Source organism: Peromyscus leucopus, chromosome 8a (assembly GCF_004664715.2).
Source record: "Peromyscus leucopus breed LL Stock chromosome 8a, UCI_PerLeu_2.1, whole genome shotgun sequence".
In the NCBI taxonomy this organism is placed as follows: Eukaryota; Metazoa; Chordata; class Mammalia; order Rodentia; family Cricetidae; genus Peromyscus; species Peromyscus leucopus.
The window spans coordinates 48,599,923-48,619,382 of record NC_051085.1 but is presented as its reverse complement, the minus strand read 5'-3'; the positions used below and the strand labels follow the sequence as shown (position 1 = coordinate 48,619,382).

Here is a 19,460-nt window from a genome sequence, read left to right as displayed (position 1 = left end):
GCAAGGAGCAGCGGTTACGACTATAACGTTGATAGGAACTGACACTAGGTAAATAGTGGTGTGAAGGCTCACTAAGTCCTCCTGACCAACAACTCAAAAGAAGGAACCCCAAAACACATCCGAAAGTCATAAATATGGGGAGGGGGGTGGGTGCGGATGGGGGTGTTGACAGAGTTGTGAAGGAAGTAAGAAAGGTCCTAGGGAGAGTAATCAGAATAAATTATATATACACATGTATATACACACATATATATACACATATATATCTGTGAAAATGCAAAAGAATTAAATTGATTTTTTTTTTTTTCCGAGACAGGGTTTCTCTGTGTAGCTTTGCGCCTTTCCTGGAGCTCACTTGGTAGCCCAGGCTGGCCTCGAACTCACAGAGATCCGCCTGGCTCTGCCTCCCGAGTGCTGGGATTAAAGGCGTGCGCCACCACGCCCGGCTCTGATTTTTTTTAATGGAAAAGAAAATCAAGAATCTGCTTTGGGGATATTACTACCTACAAACATTGGGTAAAAGCAGAAAGTTTAAAGGTCAAGGTCTCACTTTATCTATTGATCATGAAAGCTGACTTGAATATCTCTGCTCGACCCAGCTTGATTGGACCAGTCTGAAACTCAGGGGCCTGAGAAGCACCCAGGCAGCTGGGAGCATCGCTTCTAGAGTGCATCTTTCCCTCTGTGGTGGGTTCTGTGGGCTTTCCTCTTAAGGAGAACCTCAAGAAAAAAGCAATCTAAAACAGAATCCCACCTTTTCTTCAATATAAGAAATAGAGGGCTGGAGAGATGGCTCATCCGTTAAGAGCACCTACTGCTCTTCCAGAGGACCCGGGTTCAATTCCCAGCACCCACATGGCAGCTAACAACTGTCTATAACTCCAAGATCTGACACCCTCACACAGGCATGCACGCAGGCAAAATACCAGTGCAAATAAAAATAAAAATTAAATTAAAAAAAGAAATACATTATTTTATTTCTGGAAAATAAATGTGATTTCACTAAATATACTAGCAGGAGTGTGAACTCACATGAACTGTAAGTGAGCTCTACAGAACCATCCTCGCCGAGTCTATCTGATGAACAGGGTAGGTGGGCGTTCATGAGTGAACAGTAATGGTCTGGAGCAGAGCTATACACATGCTTAATGGAACCTATCTCTTTAAAAAATTTTTTGTTGAGAGAGAGAGAGAGAGAGAGAGAGAGAGAGAGGATTTGGGAGTCACTCCTCTCTGTGTGGAGCCTGGAGACCAAACACGGGTCATCAGAGTTGGCTGCCGAGCCATCTCTCACCAGCCCAGCTACTCTCTTGTCCTTTCTGCACAGGGGATGGAACCCTGCGCCCTGTGCATGCTGAGCAAGCGCTACGCTCTGAGCTGCACCCCAGCCTCCTACGGCTCTTCATTCATGAGCCCGAGAGCTTCAAGCCCACGCCAGTCTGGTTCTGTCTTCAAAATCCTGTGACCACTTGGGCACTGACTAAGTTGCCTGTGTAGAAGAATGAGACCCTTAAAAGTCATTTGAAAAATTAACCCTGCTTGCTCCAGAAGGGGATGAAGATTCCTGACCCTCCATCATGACCAGATACAAAACTCACCCTGGTTTGTGATGGAATGTGCCCCGGAGACAGTTAAGCTGAGGGAGTGTGGAGGGCCAGCTTCCCTGATCATTTTATTTCCAGTTATTACCAAGAGAGGAAGTCTGAGTAGATTATTTACATATAACATTTACTCTCTTTTAACTAGTATTAAAAGTACTGATGCTGCTTGCTGATTTGTGTGTGTGTTTGTTTTTGAGACAGGATCTTCAGTGCTTTGGTCACAGATGTGCATACTGCCTGATTTTCATCTATTTTACACACACACACACACACACACACACACACACACTACTCAAGGGGTCAGGTAGTCCAGGCTGGTCTCAAACTCACTCTGTACCCAAGATGACCTTGAACGTCTGATGCTCCTGCCCCTGGTGCCTAAGCGCTAGGATTCCAAGCATGCACCGCTGTGATTCATTTTATACGGCGTGGATTCATTTTATACGGTGTGGAGGATCAAACCCAGGGCTTTGTGCACAGTAAGCGGATGCTCTACAAACTGAAGACTATTGAGGCAAAAAAAAAAAATGTCAAATTTGTAGAACAAAATGAAAAGCTACCGTTGGCACCAGAGTGAACGTGCACTTCAGCAACCAGCCAAAAGGTGGCGCTCAGAGTCAAGGTGATTTCCAGTTTCAGATTTGCCATCACTAGTGACGTAAACAAACATCCATCATAATTAACAGAGCCACTTTGTTAGTGGCTCTGGAAACCCACAGTGCTCATAAAGAAGGCCCTGGTGACCTGCCTACCATGACTTGTTCAAGTCCCACCTCATCTGACATACCCCCAGGGTCTCACTGTACTGCGACTTTAGCGTGTGAAGCCAGGAGCTGCACACTTGAACCGGTCCCGGCTGATCAGGTAGTCGGGGGCCCAGAAACCACATCAAAAGCCTTCCGCACACACCACCAAATGCTGCAGAGGGCAGATCTAGGGGAAACAATGCCAAGATGGCCAGGGAAGATTCCTAAAGACACTTCAGAGAAGGGAAACTCTGGGTGCACCATTACCCAGTGAGAACAGAAAAACCTCAACAACAATATCACAAAAGCAGGGGCTGGGGAAATAGACGCCTCAGTGGATAAGAACACTGGCTGCTCTTGCAGAGGACCTGGGTTCAGATCCCAGCACCCTTCTCCTGGCCTCCACAGACACCGTATATATGTGGTGCACACACATGCACTCAGGCACACACATAAAATAAATATTTTTTAAATAAAAACAAAAAATAAAAGGCTTAGAAAAATGTAGTCTATCACCAGAAAAAAAAAAAATAAGTAAGCCAAAATAAATAAATGTTTATACTGTTTTTGTGCAGAATGGGGGACTGGGGTTCCTTTTTTTGCTTATTCTTACATCTTTATTATGCACACGGCCTATGTACATAGTGTGTGCACAGATGTGGCGGTGCGTACCTGTGCACACTCACGGGGTTGGCTCCGTCACGCTCCACCTTGAGCCAGGTTCTCTCACATGACCTGGAGGAGCCTGGCAGCCCAGGAAGCCTTAGTGATCCTCCACCACAGTCCCGGGGGCTCCCGGCACATGCGCAGTCACACTAGCTTTTTAATGTGGGTTCTGGAGATTTTGAACCCAGAGCCTCGCATCATTGAGCGGCAAATGCTCTTCCACACTGAGCAGTCCTGCCAGCCTCTCACGTCTTTTTAAAGTTGGGAGGTTGGCACAGCAAACGTTACCACAGTCTATCTATATTATTCTTTACTGACTATTACTTCCACGGAAATTTTGGTAATGTTTATCTTAAATGGTACACGTCTGATAGGACCATTAAGGGAGAAAAGTCAAGTGCATAAAAGGGAAATTGATGCTGAGGGCGTAATGATCCCTGGAATTACAACCAAATGTTAACCTTGGCCCTCGGTTTCCAATGCTTGAAAGAAAAGCACCGAACCTTAGCCTGAGGTGGGCACGCGTGGATATAACAACGCCTTTGTGGTCAAAGGGCCCTGCCTTACCCACTACCCACGATCATAACCTGGTGGAACAAGTGATGGGACATTCTGAGGACGGAGGAGATGTGGTCGTCAGAAACCATAAGGTCCATGATGTAGCTGGAAAATGTTCTTTACAAAGTACCGCACAGAGGAAAAACAGGGATAAAATTAAAAATAAATTGTTCCCAGTCACACAAATATCATATGAAATTGCCATCAATCAGTTTTATACCCACGTCTCTTATGATTCAACTAAATAGTTTAAAAAAAAAATTAGAACATTTTAATTTAATGTGTGGGGGCCTCGAACTCACAGAGATCCACCTGGCTCTGCCTCCCGAGTGCTGGGATTAAAGGCATGTGCCACCACCGCCTGGCCCCTAGATGGTTTTTAAAATGGGAATATGTGCACATGAGCACACGTATACACATGGGGGGAGGCAGACATAACTACAACAGTGGCGGCTGCTCCTGGGCGGAACGGCTTGCTTTTCACACCGCCATTCTCTTTCCCTGCTCCCCCGCCCCTCCCCTCCCCCTCCTTTGCCTCTTCTTCTTCTGATGGCAGACTGAACCCAGGGCCCCACGCATGCCAGGCAAGCGTCCTATGAAGCCTTATCTCCGGTCAGCCTCACGCTCCAATTCTTAAATGAATCCATCGTACTTAACAGTCAAAACAGAGGCACAAATGGAATTTGATAGTATGCTTCCTAGAGGGCCGGATCATGGAGAGAGGGCAGCCGGCCCATCCTGCCAAGCTTACCAAATGAAATGCCCTCCCTAGAAGGTGTGTTGGCAAAACATCACAACCCTTTCAAGTGTTCCCGCATCCAACCAGCCATCCTCCTTTTGAGACATCTATCCAAGGGAATCACAAGGAACTGCCAAGGCCCCTGTACAAGATGTTCTCCACAGCTACCTGCCCCGTGAAAATCAAATAAAACAGGTACCGTGCCTGTCAGTAAGGGAGAGGGTGAACAAACTGTAGTCACTCTATGTGATGTATAAGATACGAGGTCCCAAGAAGCCAGACTGAACAAAAATGGAGTCACCCATGCTAAAAGGCCCTAACCCCCAGGAAGAGGAAAGATCCCCATAGATTGGCATCCTGGAAACAGGAGTCTGCTTGACCCGAGTTGCATATGGAAGTCCTTAGAGCCCCTTTACAACAAGAAGGAACCCTTACCATGAGGTTAGGCCTCACTAGAGTAAGTGAGCCGAAGTAACCCGGTGTTAGCCGCTGAGCTCGTCCCGCCTTGCACACCCCTCTCTCTGCCACTGCTTAGGGGTGACTGCTTAGGGTGCACTCATTCGATTTTGTGCACCAGAGGTCGCCTCGGTTTGGGATGCTCAAGTAAAAGGCAGTCAGCTCTGTTACTGAAAACACTGTCATTTCATGTTTTGACAATTCCAAGACCACGAGGGTGTTTTTTTTTCCTCCCTTCCACCAAAAAATTCAGTGCCAAATATTTTAAAACTAGAAATGCTCATTTCACCGCAGTTAAAGTTGTAAGAGCGCTTACCTTCAGCTGGGAATTTCCGAGCTCGTTCCTCAAAGAACCATTCTCCAGTTTTGATTTTCACATTTCTGAAAAGCAAACAGAATTGTCCTGTTGGGAGCAGGCCTCACTCTCTAGCTCAAACTGACCTGGAGCTCACTCTGCAGCCCAGCCTCACACTCATAGCTCCACTCCTGCCTCAGCGTCTCAAGCGTCTGAGATTCTAGGTGTGAGCCATTATAACACCTTTAAAAATATTTATTTTTTTCAACAATAGTATTATTTTTGTATTTTATGTACACCTGCATGCATGTCTGCGTACCACACGCATACCTGGTGACTTCGGAGGCCAGAAAGAGGTGTCAGATCTGTTGGAACTGGAGTTCCAGGTACGGATTAGCCACCTGGCCTGCCCCTGACCCTCTGTATGTAGCCCATGGACCCCAATGTTTTGACGTCTCTGGATCAGTTGAATGAAGAATTGTCTTGGCCCACACATTCAGAAGTATCCAACCTGAGGCCAGCTTTGAATGTGGCCCAACATAAAATTGTAAACTTACTAAAAACATTGAGTTGTGTGCACGTGTGTGTGTGTTGTGTGTGTGTGTGTGTGTGTGTGTGAGAGAGAGAGAGAGAGAGAGAGAGAGAGAGAGAGAGAGAGAGAGAGAGAGAGAGAGAGTTCTGTGCTGTGATAAAACACTGACCCAAAGCAGCCTGGAGGAAGAAGGTTGTCTGGCTTCCGGCCCATCACCAAGGGAAAGCCAGGGCAAGAACTCCAGCAGGAACTGAAGGAGAGACCACAGTAGAACACTGCTGACGGGCTTGCTCTCGCTCGATGGTTTGCTCAGCCTGCTTTCTTTCTTTCTTTCTTTTTTTTAAGATTTTATTTATTTATTATGTATACAACATGTATGACAGCAGACCAGAAGAGGGCACCAGATCTCATTACAGATGGTTGTGAGCCACCATGTGAGTGCTGGGAATTGAACTCAGGACCTCTGGAAGAGCAGTTGGTGCTCTTAACCGCTGAGCCATCTCTCCAGCCCCTCAGCCTGTTTTCTTAGACCACATGGGCTTGGCTCTCCCATATCACTCATCCGTCAAGAAAATGGCCCCCAGACCTGCCGACAGGTAAACCCAATGGATGCACTTCTCCAATTAATGTTCCCTCTTCCAAGATGACTTTAGTTTGTGTCAAGGTGACAAAAATTAACCTGCCTGTCGTCCTTGTAGATGACAGTGTTGTGTCCAGATGTCACTTAAAACAAACGAGCTCTTGCAACCCGAGAGTCACGGGCTGAACACTCCTGGAAGGCAGTCCCTGCCTGAGGGAGGCTGGAATTGTAAACATCGAACACCAGGTGCTCACTCTGCTTCTCCACAGCCCCGGCATCCATCTTTATCCTCTCCCACCCTGCTAATGCCGAATTAGCAAACGAGAAATAACCGTTGAACGTGCTTTGCAAATTCCAGCACAGATGTTTGCTATGGAGGAGGCCGGAGGAACTTAGCAGAAGGCTGTTGTGACCTCATGACTACGAGCAAGCAGCGAACTAAATAGACATGTAGGGACACATCTTCGCTGTGCATCAGACCGCTACATCTGCAGTGGGGACGCAGTTACATTTATGCTTTATGCGCCGAGAAGGTGGATGTGATGTCCCTCTCCACCTCCAGATGCTGAAGGTGATTCCACGGTTTAGCTGACAAAAGGTGGAAGATGAGTGGATCTGCGTCTTCAGAATTCTTTGACTGCCTGAAGCTGCGCATCCCTGCAGGTCTGCTCTCTGACTAAAGCCCTGAGGGCGAAGAAGCCTGAAGGACACCCCAAAGAGACCCTGGTGACTTGCCAGATGCTCAAGATGCAAGAATTCCGGATTAAGCAATGGACTGCAGTGAAACAGAGCAACAGGTTTCCTGCGTGGGCCGGTCCGGCCTCTAACTCCTGCTGAGAGCGGACTGCATTCACCGTTAAAAACTTGCCTTCAAACAACCCTGCAGCTAAGATGCTTTGCAGTGGCGAAGCAAAGTAGTGTGGGTTTGTTTTGTCTGTCCACAAGCCCAGCTGATCTGCTTTCAACGTTGGCACAGGAAAACAGACAGATGTTTGTGATTAAATCCTAGGCAACTATGAGCAGAGTGGGGACTTGTGACGGAGATAAAGCAATGATTTTATCAGGCTGCTATCAACCCTTCCTGTAAACATTCCCCATGTCCCTTCCCCAGGCCCCCTGTCCATCACAACCAGAGGCACACTCACAGGTCCCAGCACAGTGTACTGTTGAGTAAATGAATATCCCTGCCTCTCCAGGGAGCACCCTGGGAAGAAAGGAGGAGGTGGGATCCAAAGTGGATAGAGGCCAGTAGCAGGGTGCCCTCAAGCGGGGGGGTTACCAAAGGGACTGAGCACCAGGCAGGAAGCACTCACTATTGGCACAGCCCTCACCCAGAGGTCTTGAGGAGACAGCAAAGAGCAGCTGACAAAATGCCACAGGCAATATCCGTGGAGCCTGCAAGACCAGGGGAACCATGCTGAGCAAGTGTCACCATGGCAACTAGAAAGCACTCACGGGAAGCGGCTTTCAGAAACATGGCTGTTGCTTCTGCACAAAAGAACCCCAAACTGCAGCAGGAAATCAGGCCAGAGCGAGGAGACACAGGGCAGAGTGCAGGGGACAGTGTGTGTGTGTGTGTGTGGGGGGGTTAGGACACTGACCAGACCCACGCACAGGGAGCCCTGTTGACGCCCAATAAAAGGCAGAACCAGCGGGCAGTGGCAGCAAATGCCTTTAATCCCAGCACTTGGGAGACAGAGGCAGGCAGATCTCTGAGTTCGAGGCCAGCCTGGTCTACAGAGCGAGTTCCAGGACAGCCAGGGCTACACGGAGAAACCCTGTCTGGTGGGGGAGGAGGGGGGAGGCAGAACCAAATCAGCTAAGTCCCGACTGAGGCTCAGTTCAGCTGCTTTCCCGGAACACAAAAGAAGGAAAAGACAGAAATTCGGAAGAGAATATAACACAAATGGAGTGTGAAGCCAAGCTGCTCACTAAGAATTATTATTCTCCAGGCTGGGGCTGTAGCTGGTGGAGCACTGGCCTAGCATGTGCAAGGCAATAAGGTCAATCCCTAGCGAAAGAAAAGAAGGGGGGTGGTAATCAAACTGAAGAGAAGAAAATGTTGGCTTAGAAATGGGCAAATTCAAGAGGCTGAAAAACCAAGAGTTCAAAAGTGTGCCCCTTGGTCCATAAAGATCAAGAGGAAAGACCCCCTTTCCCAGACACTTTTTAACTGTAAGGACTGGGAAGGGGGCCTGTGGGAGTTTGAATGTAATGGCCCCCATAAACTCGTGGGGAGTGGCACTATTAGGAGATGTGGTCTTGTTGGAGGGAGTGTGTCACTATGGAGGTGGGCTTTGAGATCTCGTATGCTCAAGCCATGCCCTGTGTCTCAGATAACTTCCTGTTGTCTACAGGTCAAGATGTAGTACTCTCAGCTCCTTCTCCAGCACCATGTCTGCCAGCATGCCACCATGTTGCACCATGCTGGTACTGGACTGAACCTCTGAAATTGTAAGCCAGCCCAATTAAATGTTTTTCTTTATAAGAGTTGCCATGGTCATGGTATCTCTTCACAGCAATAGAAACCCTAACTAAGATGGGATATTTCTAGAGCGTAAACAGCAAGTGATAAAACTCCTTCAGATGTCTCTGTAATATTACATTCTAGAAGACAAGGAGGCATTTATTGAATTTCTGTTTAAAAGGACAAGACCCAGGATTAGAAAGCCAGTGAGGTCACCACACGTGGGGAAGCCCCTGGAAGGCACACTCAAGTCCATTGGCTTGGGAAATGCAGTCTTCCGGGTAATTATGGGTAACCGTGTGGAGAGCAGGCAGTTATGAGAAAACTGGCAGACCCAACTGCTTTCTTAGGAAAAGGGCACATTGTTGGTTTCTGAAAACCGGTAAGTATGCATTTGAATCAAAAGAAATTCCAGAATCTAATCCGACCGCCACCGAAGCACTTCAGCATAGGCGGGACTTCAGAACATAGCAGCCTAAGGTCAGCTGTATGACTGGACAGGAACCCCAGGGCAGCCCTCTTTCTGCAAAATAAAAGAGGTTCATTCAAGACAGTACTGAAATAGCTGTGTATCAATGGACCGGGGCGGGAGCTGAGTCATCTGAAATCAGCACGTCGTGTATGACGTTTGCTGGTTTGGAAATACACTCTGGTCTGTCTTGCGGACATGCATACGTTATTATGGAAATCCTTATCAAAGCATAATGTGCAGAAATAACCACCCCCACCCAGCTGTCCAGACTCTCAACTCCAGCCCTCTGTGACCTTGAGTGCACACCAGGGTAGCACTTGACCTGATTACCATGTAAAGTGCCAGCCCGGATAAACTGCCTCCTGGATGGTGACGGGCTCCAGCTGAAGTAAGCAGATGACTACCGAGAGTACAAACCAAAGACATCATAAAATAAAAAGCTCACTAATTCTCCAAAGGGTTTTAAAGGCAAGAACTGCAATCAAGTGCTGACCACAGAATGAGCCCGACCTTCCACAAGAATGATGTACACAACTGCATGGAAGCATTCTCTTTCTGGGGATGCTGGCATGAGCCTGCTAGTCCTACCACTCAAGAGGTGGAGGCAGGAGAATTGTGAGTTTGAGACCAGCCTGAACTACCTACTAAGGCCCTGTCTCAACAATGTGCTTTCTTTAGTAAGCACCAAAAAAGTATTCCAGTGCTGAGCTCAGTGGACACAGTCAGTGTCACAAGTCTCAGGATCTGAGTTCGGATCTCTAGACCCCACATAAAGTTAGATGTGACAGCAGGAGCCTGCAATTCCAGGAACGGCCAGATGAGAGGAGGCGGAATTCTCAGGAGCTCGAAGGCCAGCTACCCTGGCATGCACAGTGGTGAACGTCAAAGAAATCCCGTCTCAGACGAAGGTGGAAGACAGGCCTGGAGAGCTGGCTCCGCAGTTCTGAGTGCAGCCTGTTCTAGTAGAGGATCCGGGTTCGGATCCCAGCACTCACATCAGGCAGCTCACAACTGTCTGTAACTCCGGCTCCCAAGGGATCTGATGTCCCTGGCCTCTGAGGGCACCAACATATATATGTGCACATACCCTAAACATACACAATTAAAAACAAACATTTAAAATAAAAAGGTGGAAGGTGAGGACCAACATCTAAGGCTGTGTCCTCTGAGTTCCAACGTGTACCATGGCACACACGTGCCTTTGCTTAGACATACAGACACTCACACATACACAAACATGCACCCTCCCAAGTCAGACACACAAAAGCATTCTGTCATTTTCTGCATTTTCACTCTCTGCTTGGGCTTCAAGACTTCAAAGAATATTAAGACTCACTCTTGCACTTAATCAGCATCGACAGACACATCTCTTGATTCGAGCAGCCTGTACAATGATCAAAAAAAAAAAAAAAAAAAAAAAAAAAAAAAAAAAAAAAAAAAAAAAAGAATATTAAGACTCTTTACTCTCTTTTTGTACTCGAATAAAATATCATAATCCTGTAACTAATTTCCCTGTTCTTCAGCCGAGAAACATAGTCCACATGAAATGGCATGTGCCATAGCTCCAGGACTAGACTTAACACTGCCTGTTAGGAATTCTTCCTGGCTAATGTCTGGCTATATGAGATACTTTACACAACATATCTGACTTGTTTATGTAGCATGAGAAACACACAGATCTGGAGACTTGTTAGCTCACAAAAATCCCTGGGTTCCACCCCCAGCACACCGCCCCCAAGCAGCATACACAAACGCCATTTCCATCCGCAGAGTTAAAGGTGAGCTTTAGATAAAAGCCTATCAAGTTCGGAACAGAAGATGGGCAGTGAGGGAAGTGAACTCTAGTCTCAGAACCGAGGGAAAGCCTTGCTTGGACACTCTCGGCCGTCACTTTCCTCGGTCTTCCAGAAGGCCTGTCCTCTCGTCACAGAAGCACCTCGCTCGCCAACAACAGCAGATGTGAAGTATTTCACTCTCTCAGTGGGTTATCTGTCTTTGTGGACTGAAAGTTGTAATTCAGGATTTTGTCTAAACAATGAAATTATGGAAATACTGAGGGTTAGTCTGTAATTTAGAGATTTTTCTAAACTCCGGGAAGTTTTACTTCAATAGGAAACATATTTGTTGGGCCTTTGTTAAAATAACATTTGAAAAATAAAAATTAAAAAAATAAAAATAAAAATAGCCGGGCGGTGGTGGCTCACGCCTTTAGTCCCAGCACTCGGGAGGCAGAGGCAGGCAGATCTCTGTGGTTCGAGGCCAGCCTGGTCTCCAAAGCGAGTTCAAGGAAAGGCACAAAGCTACACAGAGAAACCCTGTCTCAAAAAATAAATAAATAAATAAATAAATATAAAAAAAAAAAAAACATTTGATTTTTCAATAAAAGTCCTCTCGTGCCATGCAGAAAACACAATATTCCATTTTGTAAGAACACATTTACATCCAATCCAACTCCCAACCTAGCAGGGTCTGGTGATGCAGATGTGGACTCCCTATGGGAGAGGCTGATGCAGGGGAATGAGAAGCTCAAGCCTGGTCTACAGAGCAAGTCCAAGGCCAGGTGAGGCATCTTGAGGAAACCTTGGCTCAAAATGTAAAAATAAACAAATAAAATGGTGGGCATTCTAGCCAGTGAGGGAGCACTTGCCTAGCATGGTCGAGGCCCTCAGTTCCCCAAATCCTAATCTAAAAAGTAATTTAATCAAGGGCTCAGTACTTGTCACAAAAAAGCCAGAGTACAGGAGTTCAGTGCCCATCACCCATGTAAATACTGGGTGGGTGTGATGTTTCCACCTATAATCCCAGAACACAGAAGGTAGAGAGAGGGAATCCAGGCTGGAAGAAAGCTGACTGGAATAGCTGAGTTTATGAGCTCTGGTTTCAGGTGAGAGATCCCTGTCTCCACATATAAGGTGGAGAAAGACGACTGGCATCAATTCCTGCCCTTCACATGCGCAAGCCCACACATGCATGCCCACACATACATGCCCACACATGCATTCACACACATGCACATGCACACACATGCATGCCCACACATGCATGTACATGCACACATCAAAAAGGAAAAAGTATTTCAAACCAAATAGAATCCCTTCTAATAAACTCCAGAATCTTGTGCCAATCATTTCTTCTCTATAAGGGGTAACCTGAGAGCGTGGTAATCAGATGCCCAGGGTCAACCAGGGTCAACTTTCAACTGAACTCACTCAAACTCCACTGGCATCAGGGATGGTACATCCGGGACATTTGAGCAATCTGAAACAGACTCCTAAAACATCAGGAGCATCTGCTGCAATCTGGAACTTTCCATCTCAGACTCAGGGTGCCAGCTAGTTTTTTTTGTTTGTTTGTTTGTTTTGTTTTTGGTTTTTTGAGACAGGGTTTCTCTGTGTAGCTTTGGAGCCTGTCCTGGAACTCACTCTGTAGCCCAGGCTGGCCTCGAACTCACAGAGATCCACCTGCCTCAGCCTCCCGAGTGCTGGGATTAAAGGCGTGCGCCACCACCGCCCGACACCAGCTACTTTTTTTGTCAGCTTGACACAAGCTAAAGTCATCTGAGAGGAGGGAGCCTCAGTTGAGAAAACGCCTCCCTAAGATCAGGCTGTAAGCAAGCCTGTAGGGCATTTTCCTAATTAGTGATGGATGGGGAGGGCTCAGCCCACTGTGGGTGGGGCCATCCCTGGGCTGGTGGTCCTGGGTTCTATAAAGAAAGCAGGCTGAGCAAGCTACTAAACAGCACCCCTCGTGGCCTCCACATCAGCTCCTGCCTCCAGGATCCTCCCCTGTTTGAGTTCCTGTCCCGACTTCCTTGATGAACAAACAGAGCTGTGAAAGTGTAAGACAAACAAACCCTTTCCTCCCAACTTGCTTTGGTCATGGGGTTTCATCGCAGCTATAGTAACCCTGACTAAGACACTTGGCTCCAGTTCTATAAAAATCCCAGGACACACTTATTATTCAAATACTTTCAAACTTGTGTAACTCCCCGAGTTTCAGGTTTGAATCTATCCAGTCCAAGCAGAAGCTTGGTATTTAGCAAGACATTGTCATCTACAAAGTTCGTGCATGAGAACCCCCCCCCCTACACACACACACAATAGAGTTTTTGTTTGCTTTCTAAGTAAAACAATTCCCATAATGCTTTAAGCAAACAGGATTTGCTCTTTGGCCATATCCAGCCAGGGCTGTCCCTGGTCCTATGGGGCTGGGGTGCAGCTCCGTGGCTCACTGACTTTCTGATGGCCGACTGCCCACTCCCAGTGTGAAGCAGGAGCAAGTGCCCCTTGAGACGGCAGGCATGCAACTTCTGGAGGGTGTACCTCAGTGGTGGAGGCCTTGATCAACATGCTTGAGGTTCTAGGTTTGAGCTCTGTTAGCAGGGGGACAAAAGTGTATGCATGTAACCCTGGGTTCCATTCCCAACACCACGAAAGACCCTGAAGAAGCAGAGAGTGTGAACTCACAAATACCCAAAGAATAAATGGCTTCTTACAGTCCCAGACAATTACAAATCAGTAGACAAAAGCAAACAGTTTGAGGAGGAAGGTCGGCCCAAGAGGAACTCCTCAGAAATCTGCTTTAGACAAGTGAGCAGGCTTCTTTCAGGTGCGAGGGATTTGATCTCACTTCTTATACTGTTCTCAAGGGGGAAAATCAGAGCAAATCGCGGCAGCTTAGCTTCCTTGACGTGTCCACAGTTGTTACCTTGGACCACTTCACGGCAGAACTGACTACGTCAACCAAAAACCAAGGGTTAGTGCCGCTGCTCACTCACACTGCTTCCTTCTGCTCACATGTGTTCCTGTGACTGAAATCACCCCCTTTTAACTGTGGGTACCCTAGTCTACAGTATCACCTCTCCCCGGGGAACCACCCCTGTTAAGGAATATCACTTTAAGGTGTGTTACTTTTGTTTATGTTGTATTTGTCTAACTCTGTGAAGCTGTGTTACTGTGCGTGTCTAAAACACCTGATGGTCTAATAAAGAGCTGAGCAGCCAATAGTGAGGCAGGAGAAAGGATGGGCAGGGCTGGAGAGCAGAGAGAATAGATAGAGGGAGAAATCTGGGAAGAGGAAAAGAGATGGAGAATAAGGAGCAAGAGAAAGAGGAGGACTCCAGGGGCCAGCCACCCAGCTACCCAGCACCAGCACCCAGCACCACCCCAGCCACCCAGCCACCCAGCACCAGCACCAGCAAGCCATGGAGTAAGATTTACAGAAATAACAGAACAGGAAAAGCCCAGAGGCAAAAGGTAGACAGGATAATTTAAAGTTAAGTAAAGCTGACTAGAAATAAGCCAAGCTAAGGCCAGGCATTCATAATCAAGAATAAGCCTCTGTATGTGATTCATTTGGGAGCTGGGTGGTGGGTCCCCAAGAAAGAGTAAAACCCCCAACAACACACCTCCTTTCATAGGATCACCTTTACTGTTGAAATCACACGCTTCCCAAGGCATTTGGCTCTTCCTTGGGAATCGGCCCCTCCCATTGGAATCGCCTCTCTCCACCTGGAGTCAATCCCCTCTCTCTAGAATCACCCCTTCTCATCAGCTCCTGCTGACGACCATACATCCTTCCTCACTCCGGAAAGCAACTTCCAACAGATGGACCAGACCCTCTTAAGTCCTTTCTACCTTGTCTTTGTCTACAGAAGTCTTCCTGTTGCCTCCTCACTTCTCCATTTCCTTCTGCTTTCCGATACCCTACAATCCACCTCTACAAGCCAGGCGACCTGACAGACTCAGGACCATGCCTCCTCCTTCCTTCCTTGGCTCACTAGAGCCCAGCCCCCTTTTGAATGACCCCTCAAGTTCCCTATCATCCCTGCCATCCGCCTCCTGCATTGCAACAGCGTTTTTACTACACTTTTTAAAAGTTGCACTGGGTGCTGACCGAAGGCTGTGAACATACTAGGCTAACACTCTGTCACCGCCATTCTTATTTTTCACATTGAGACAGGCCTTACTAAGTTGTTGGCCTTGCATGGTTAGCCGTGGCACAAGCCCCCAAGGCTGGTCTCACACTCGCTCTACAGCCCAGGCAAGCCTTGAACTTGTGACCCCCATACCTCAGCTTCTGGAAAAAGTGCAATTACACACCCACACTTCCAGACCCAGTTCCTGTTGCTCACTTATCACTGTCTTCCACTTCTTCAGGCCAGCAGACCACACAGCCACGGACCTTTGGCTGTGGCTGTAGAGCAAAGAGTATGAGCTTCAACACCAATCCCCGTGGCCTGGCACAGAGGCTTTCCATGTGCCTCTTAGGAGGCTGGCTTCCCAGGACAAGTCCAGCAGGCAGGCCAGGAATGAAGAAGGGGAGCCTGGGCTCCAGGCTCTACACTACTTTACATCGTCCTGTGCTTCAGCATCCGCTCTGAAGTGTGAACAGCAGTAGTAGCCACTCTAAGGTGTGCTTTAAAGAAGGCTTGAAAGTATTCTCCCACCGTGATGGTCCGGGGGTCACTGCCAACTGAGTCAGCCTGGCTCCCTCATCTTTCCCTGCCCTGAGCTCTGGGGCTCTCAGCACCAGGCAGGTCTCCAAGAGAAACCTTGCCCTGAAGGAAGATGCTGTCTGCCAAATGTCTCCTGGGGCCCCAGCAGCCCCAGCCAGCACACGACACAGGCCTTTTGCTCGGCAGGAATCTAAATTGTATGTCGTTCTTTAAAAAGAGGGGTCTCCATATGTAGTCCTCCTGGCTGTCCTGGAACTCACAGAAGTCCACCGCTCTGGCCCTTCTTCGTACACTTTTCATTGGTACCTCCAAGCCTCCCTCTTCCTTGATTTGAAAAACCTACTTTCCTCATCCAGTTCTTATTTTTTTTTTTACTGAGGGAAAAGTAGGGGAAAGAAACATGAATGGACTTAAGACCCGTTCCCAGGTCCCACTCTGTGATATGGGGGGGGGGGCAGTTAAGCTCAGCAAGGGCTCAGGATTGATGCAGCCCAGAAACTGGACGGTGGCCCCGTGGGGACAAAGCTGGAGACGGGAGTGGGGAGTGCGAAGTGGGCAGAGTGGGGTGAGAGAAAGCCTGAGTCACTGTAAACCCGCTTTGGTTCTTCTAACGCGGCTTCCTTCACGAGTCTACCTGGGGTGACGCAACTATCACAGGTATTTTGAAAAACATCCTCATTTCGAAATAAGGAAGCTGGGGGTTACAGAAACGACGTTTTGTGTATTGAGTGGGTCAAGTTACAATGTCGGGCATGATGCCGTGTAGGGCAGAGATTTCAACACAGTGCCCTCCCTAGGAGACTGCCTCAGCCCAGACCCTCTGTTATGATTTTTAGTTTGCCGTTAACTATTGGATGGGAAAACATTGCTAAGCGTTCATTATTTCCTTGATTAGGGTTGATGTGGACATCAAAGCCAGGTGGCTGGCTGAGTGGGGGAGAAAGTCCTTGGACCTGTCTAGAGATGGCTCGGAATCCATCCCTTCTCCAGGCCCACGTTTTTCTCTAAGAAAAGCCAGAAGGGCCGGGCGGTGCTGGTGCACGCCTTTAATCCCAGCACTCGGGAGGCAGAGGCAGGTGGATCTCTGTGAGTTCGAGGCCAGCCTGGGCTACAGAATGAGTTCCAGGAGAGACTCCAAAGCTACACAAAGAAACCCTGTCTCGAAAAAAAAAAAAAAAAAAAAAAAAAAAAAGAAAGAAAAGAAAAGAAAAGCCGGAAGGACAGTGACTCCAGCAAGCCCAAGAAAGGGGGGCAACCGATCCAGAACGGGGAGACAGATGTGGCGCTCTGGCCAAAGGAAGGGAGTGGTTCAAACAGAGAGGGCGGAGCCACTTGCACATTGCCGAGGGAGGGATGTACATTCAGCCTTGCAAGGGACAGGAAATCTGGCATTGCTGTCAGGGTAACCAGGGTCAGGGTGGCCAGGCAGACAGCCCTCCTGGTTTAGGAAGGAAGCAGCTTCAATGCTGCTCTGTGTTCGGATCTGTTGTCAGGGTAGCAGGCAGACAGCCCTCCTGGTTTAGGAAGGAAAGCCAACTTCAATGCTGCTCTGTGTCCGGATCTCCCATGGTCTGTTCTAGGGTCCCCTCCAGCATGAGCAATGATACTACAGGTTACTTTCAGACCCAAGTCTCTGGCCACTCTCCAGATTCACATCTTCAAATTCATTCACAGATTTCAATCTGCCTCACACTTCCCTCTTCCTGTAAGTCCTGTGGTACTCTCTCTGTGTGCTCTTCCTTCAAGTGGGTGTGCCCTTCCATGTCTCAAAGAACCTATGACCTGCTCTCACTTGGGACAGGGGGACTCCAGGTCAACTGTGCTAAGTTTCAAAATGACTTGTTCAAAAACACCACTTCTGTGTTTAAAAGCCTCACCATCAACCAGGTGCTGTGGCGCACACCTTTAGTCCCAGCACTTAGAGGCAGAGGCGGGTGGATCTCTGAGTCCCAGGCCAGCTTGGTCTACATAGAGAGTTCCAGGCCAACCAGAGCTATGTAGAGAGACCCTGTCTCAAAACCAAACCAAACCAAACAAAAATGCGTCGTGAGAGATGGCTCACTAGTTAAGAGCACTGGCTGCTCTTCCTGAAGACCTGGGTTCAATTCCCAGCATCCACATGGTGGCTCATAACCATCTCTAACTCCAGTTCCAGGGGATGCAGCATCCTCTTCTGGTCTACTGGGCACCAGGCATGCATGTGGGGCACAAACATACATGAATGTAAAACACACATAAAAAAGTTTAAAACCCTCAACATCAAATAATTAAAATGGATGCAGACTCAGTATATAACCAAGAGTCACCATCTATTTGTGTATATGAGCCCACTTCCTTCCAAACGCTCTCCGAGAAAGCGGCTCAGCACCCTCCTTACCTTCCTGCTCTCATCCCCTGCCACTTTTCCTGAGGGGGATAAGGTCTAAGGACACCGAGGCACTGGGCTGGGTGTACAGTGGCCCTGCAATGTCAGCACTTGGTGGAGGCTGGACGATCAGGAGTTCAAGATCAGCCTCAGCTACATACATGGAGTTTAAAGCCAGTCTGGGCTTCACGAGACCCTATCTTTAAAAAGAAAAGGACTAAGGCACTAGTCGAGAAGCCCAAATAAATTGTTGAAAATTCTGAGTCAGGACATCATCAGTCACCAAATACATTTTATGGCTGGACATGAATGGCACACAGCTTTAATCCCAGCACCCAGGAGTCAGACCTCTGTAAGTTCGAGGCCAGCCTGGTCTTGTATCAATTTGTAGACCTTCCAGAGATACACCTGTCTCAGGGAAAAAAAAAGAGAGAGAGAGAGATCTGCCTGCCTCTGCTTTCTGAGTGCCAGGATGGATTAAAGGTGTGTGCTACCACCACCTGGCAATAAAATCATTTTTTAATTAAGATATCTCCCTCCCAAGCAGAGGAAAGTGGCTCTGTCTTAGGCAGCCTGGAAGCATCTATGGATCAGACTGGGTATGATGCTTTCAGGAAGCATCTATTGATGACTGGCTATGATGCTTTCAGGAAGCATCTATTGATGACTGGCTATGATGCTTTCAGGAAGCATCTATTCATGACTGGGTATGATGCTTTCAGGAAGCATCTATTCATGACTGGGTATGATGCTTTCAGGAAGCATCTATTCATGACTGGGGCATGACGGCTACACCTGATGAGCTTGAAGCCAGGATGGTTCTGGACCATCCCTGCGTCCTGGGTCAGAGGAGGAACAGAACGCTCATCTGTGTGCTCGTGTACACACACTCACATACACACCCTACCCGCCATGCTTACCTGTCCTCAAAGCACACTGTGCACTTCCACGTGCGAGTCCTCCGCAGGAATACGCGGCACTCAGAGCACACGCGGTAGCTGCAGCTCTGGCACACGGCCCCGCGGTTCAGCACCAGGCCCAGGGCCCTCTGGCAGCGTGCACAGCACTTCTCCCGGTATTCCCGGCTCGAGCTCTTTGCCCCTTTCCACCGAAGATGCTGCAGGTGTGTTCTCAGTTTCCTGCAAACCCAGGGAGTTGAATAAGGATTGGGTGGTATGAGGGTTGGCTATAACTGCCAACTTGGCATAGCCTTGAGTCACCTGGGAAGAGCCCCGACAAGGATTGTGTACACCGGGTTGACCTGTGGACCTATCTGTGGGAGGTGTCTGGAGTTAATTGATGTGGAAAGAACCAGCCCGCTGTGGGCGGCACCATCCCCTAGGCAGGGGCACACTGTGTGAGAATGGGGAAATGGAGCTGGGCGGGCAAGCAAGCACACACGTACGCATTGGTTGCTCTCTGCTCTTGGCTGTGGATGGTGTGACAAGCTGTTTGAACTTCCTACCTGGACTTCCCCCACAATAATGGGTGGTAACCCGGGGTCATAGGATAAAATAAACCTCTTT

The 19,460-nt window shown here is 48.2% G+C and overlaps 1 protein-coding gene across 1 annotated transcript in view; it reads right to left on the bottom strand.

Annotated features, from left to right (window-relative positions):
* The window catches only part of Sytl3 (synaptotagmin like 3), a 75,944-nt gene that overhangs the window by 37,980 nt on the left and 18,504 nt on the right, over positions 1-19,460 (bottom strand). Inside the window, exons 3-4 of the mRNA XM_028860316.2 lie at positions 18,855-19,073; positions 5,083-5,147 (exon numbers count right to left, since the gene is read on the bottom strand). Of these exons, the coding sequence (XP_028716149.1) occupies positions 5,083-5,147; positions 18,855-19,073 (284 nt within the window). The remainder of the gene's footprint in view (positions 1-5,082; positions 5,148-18,854; positions 19,074-19,460) is intronic.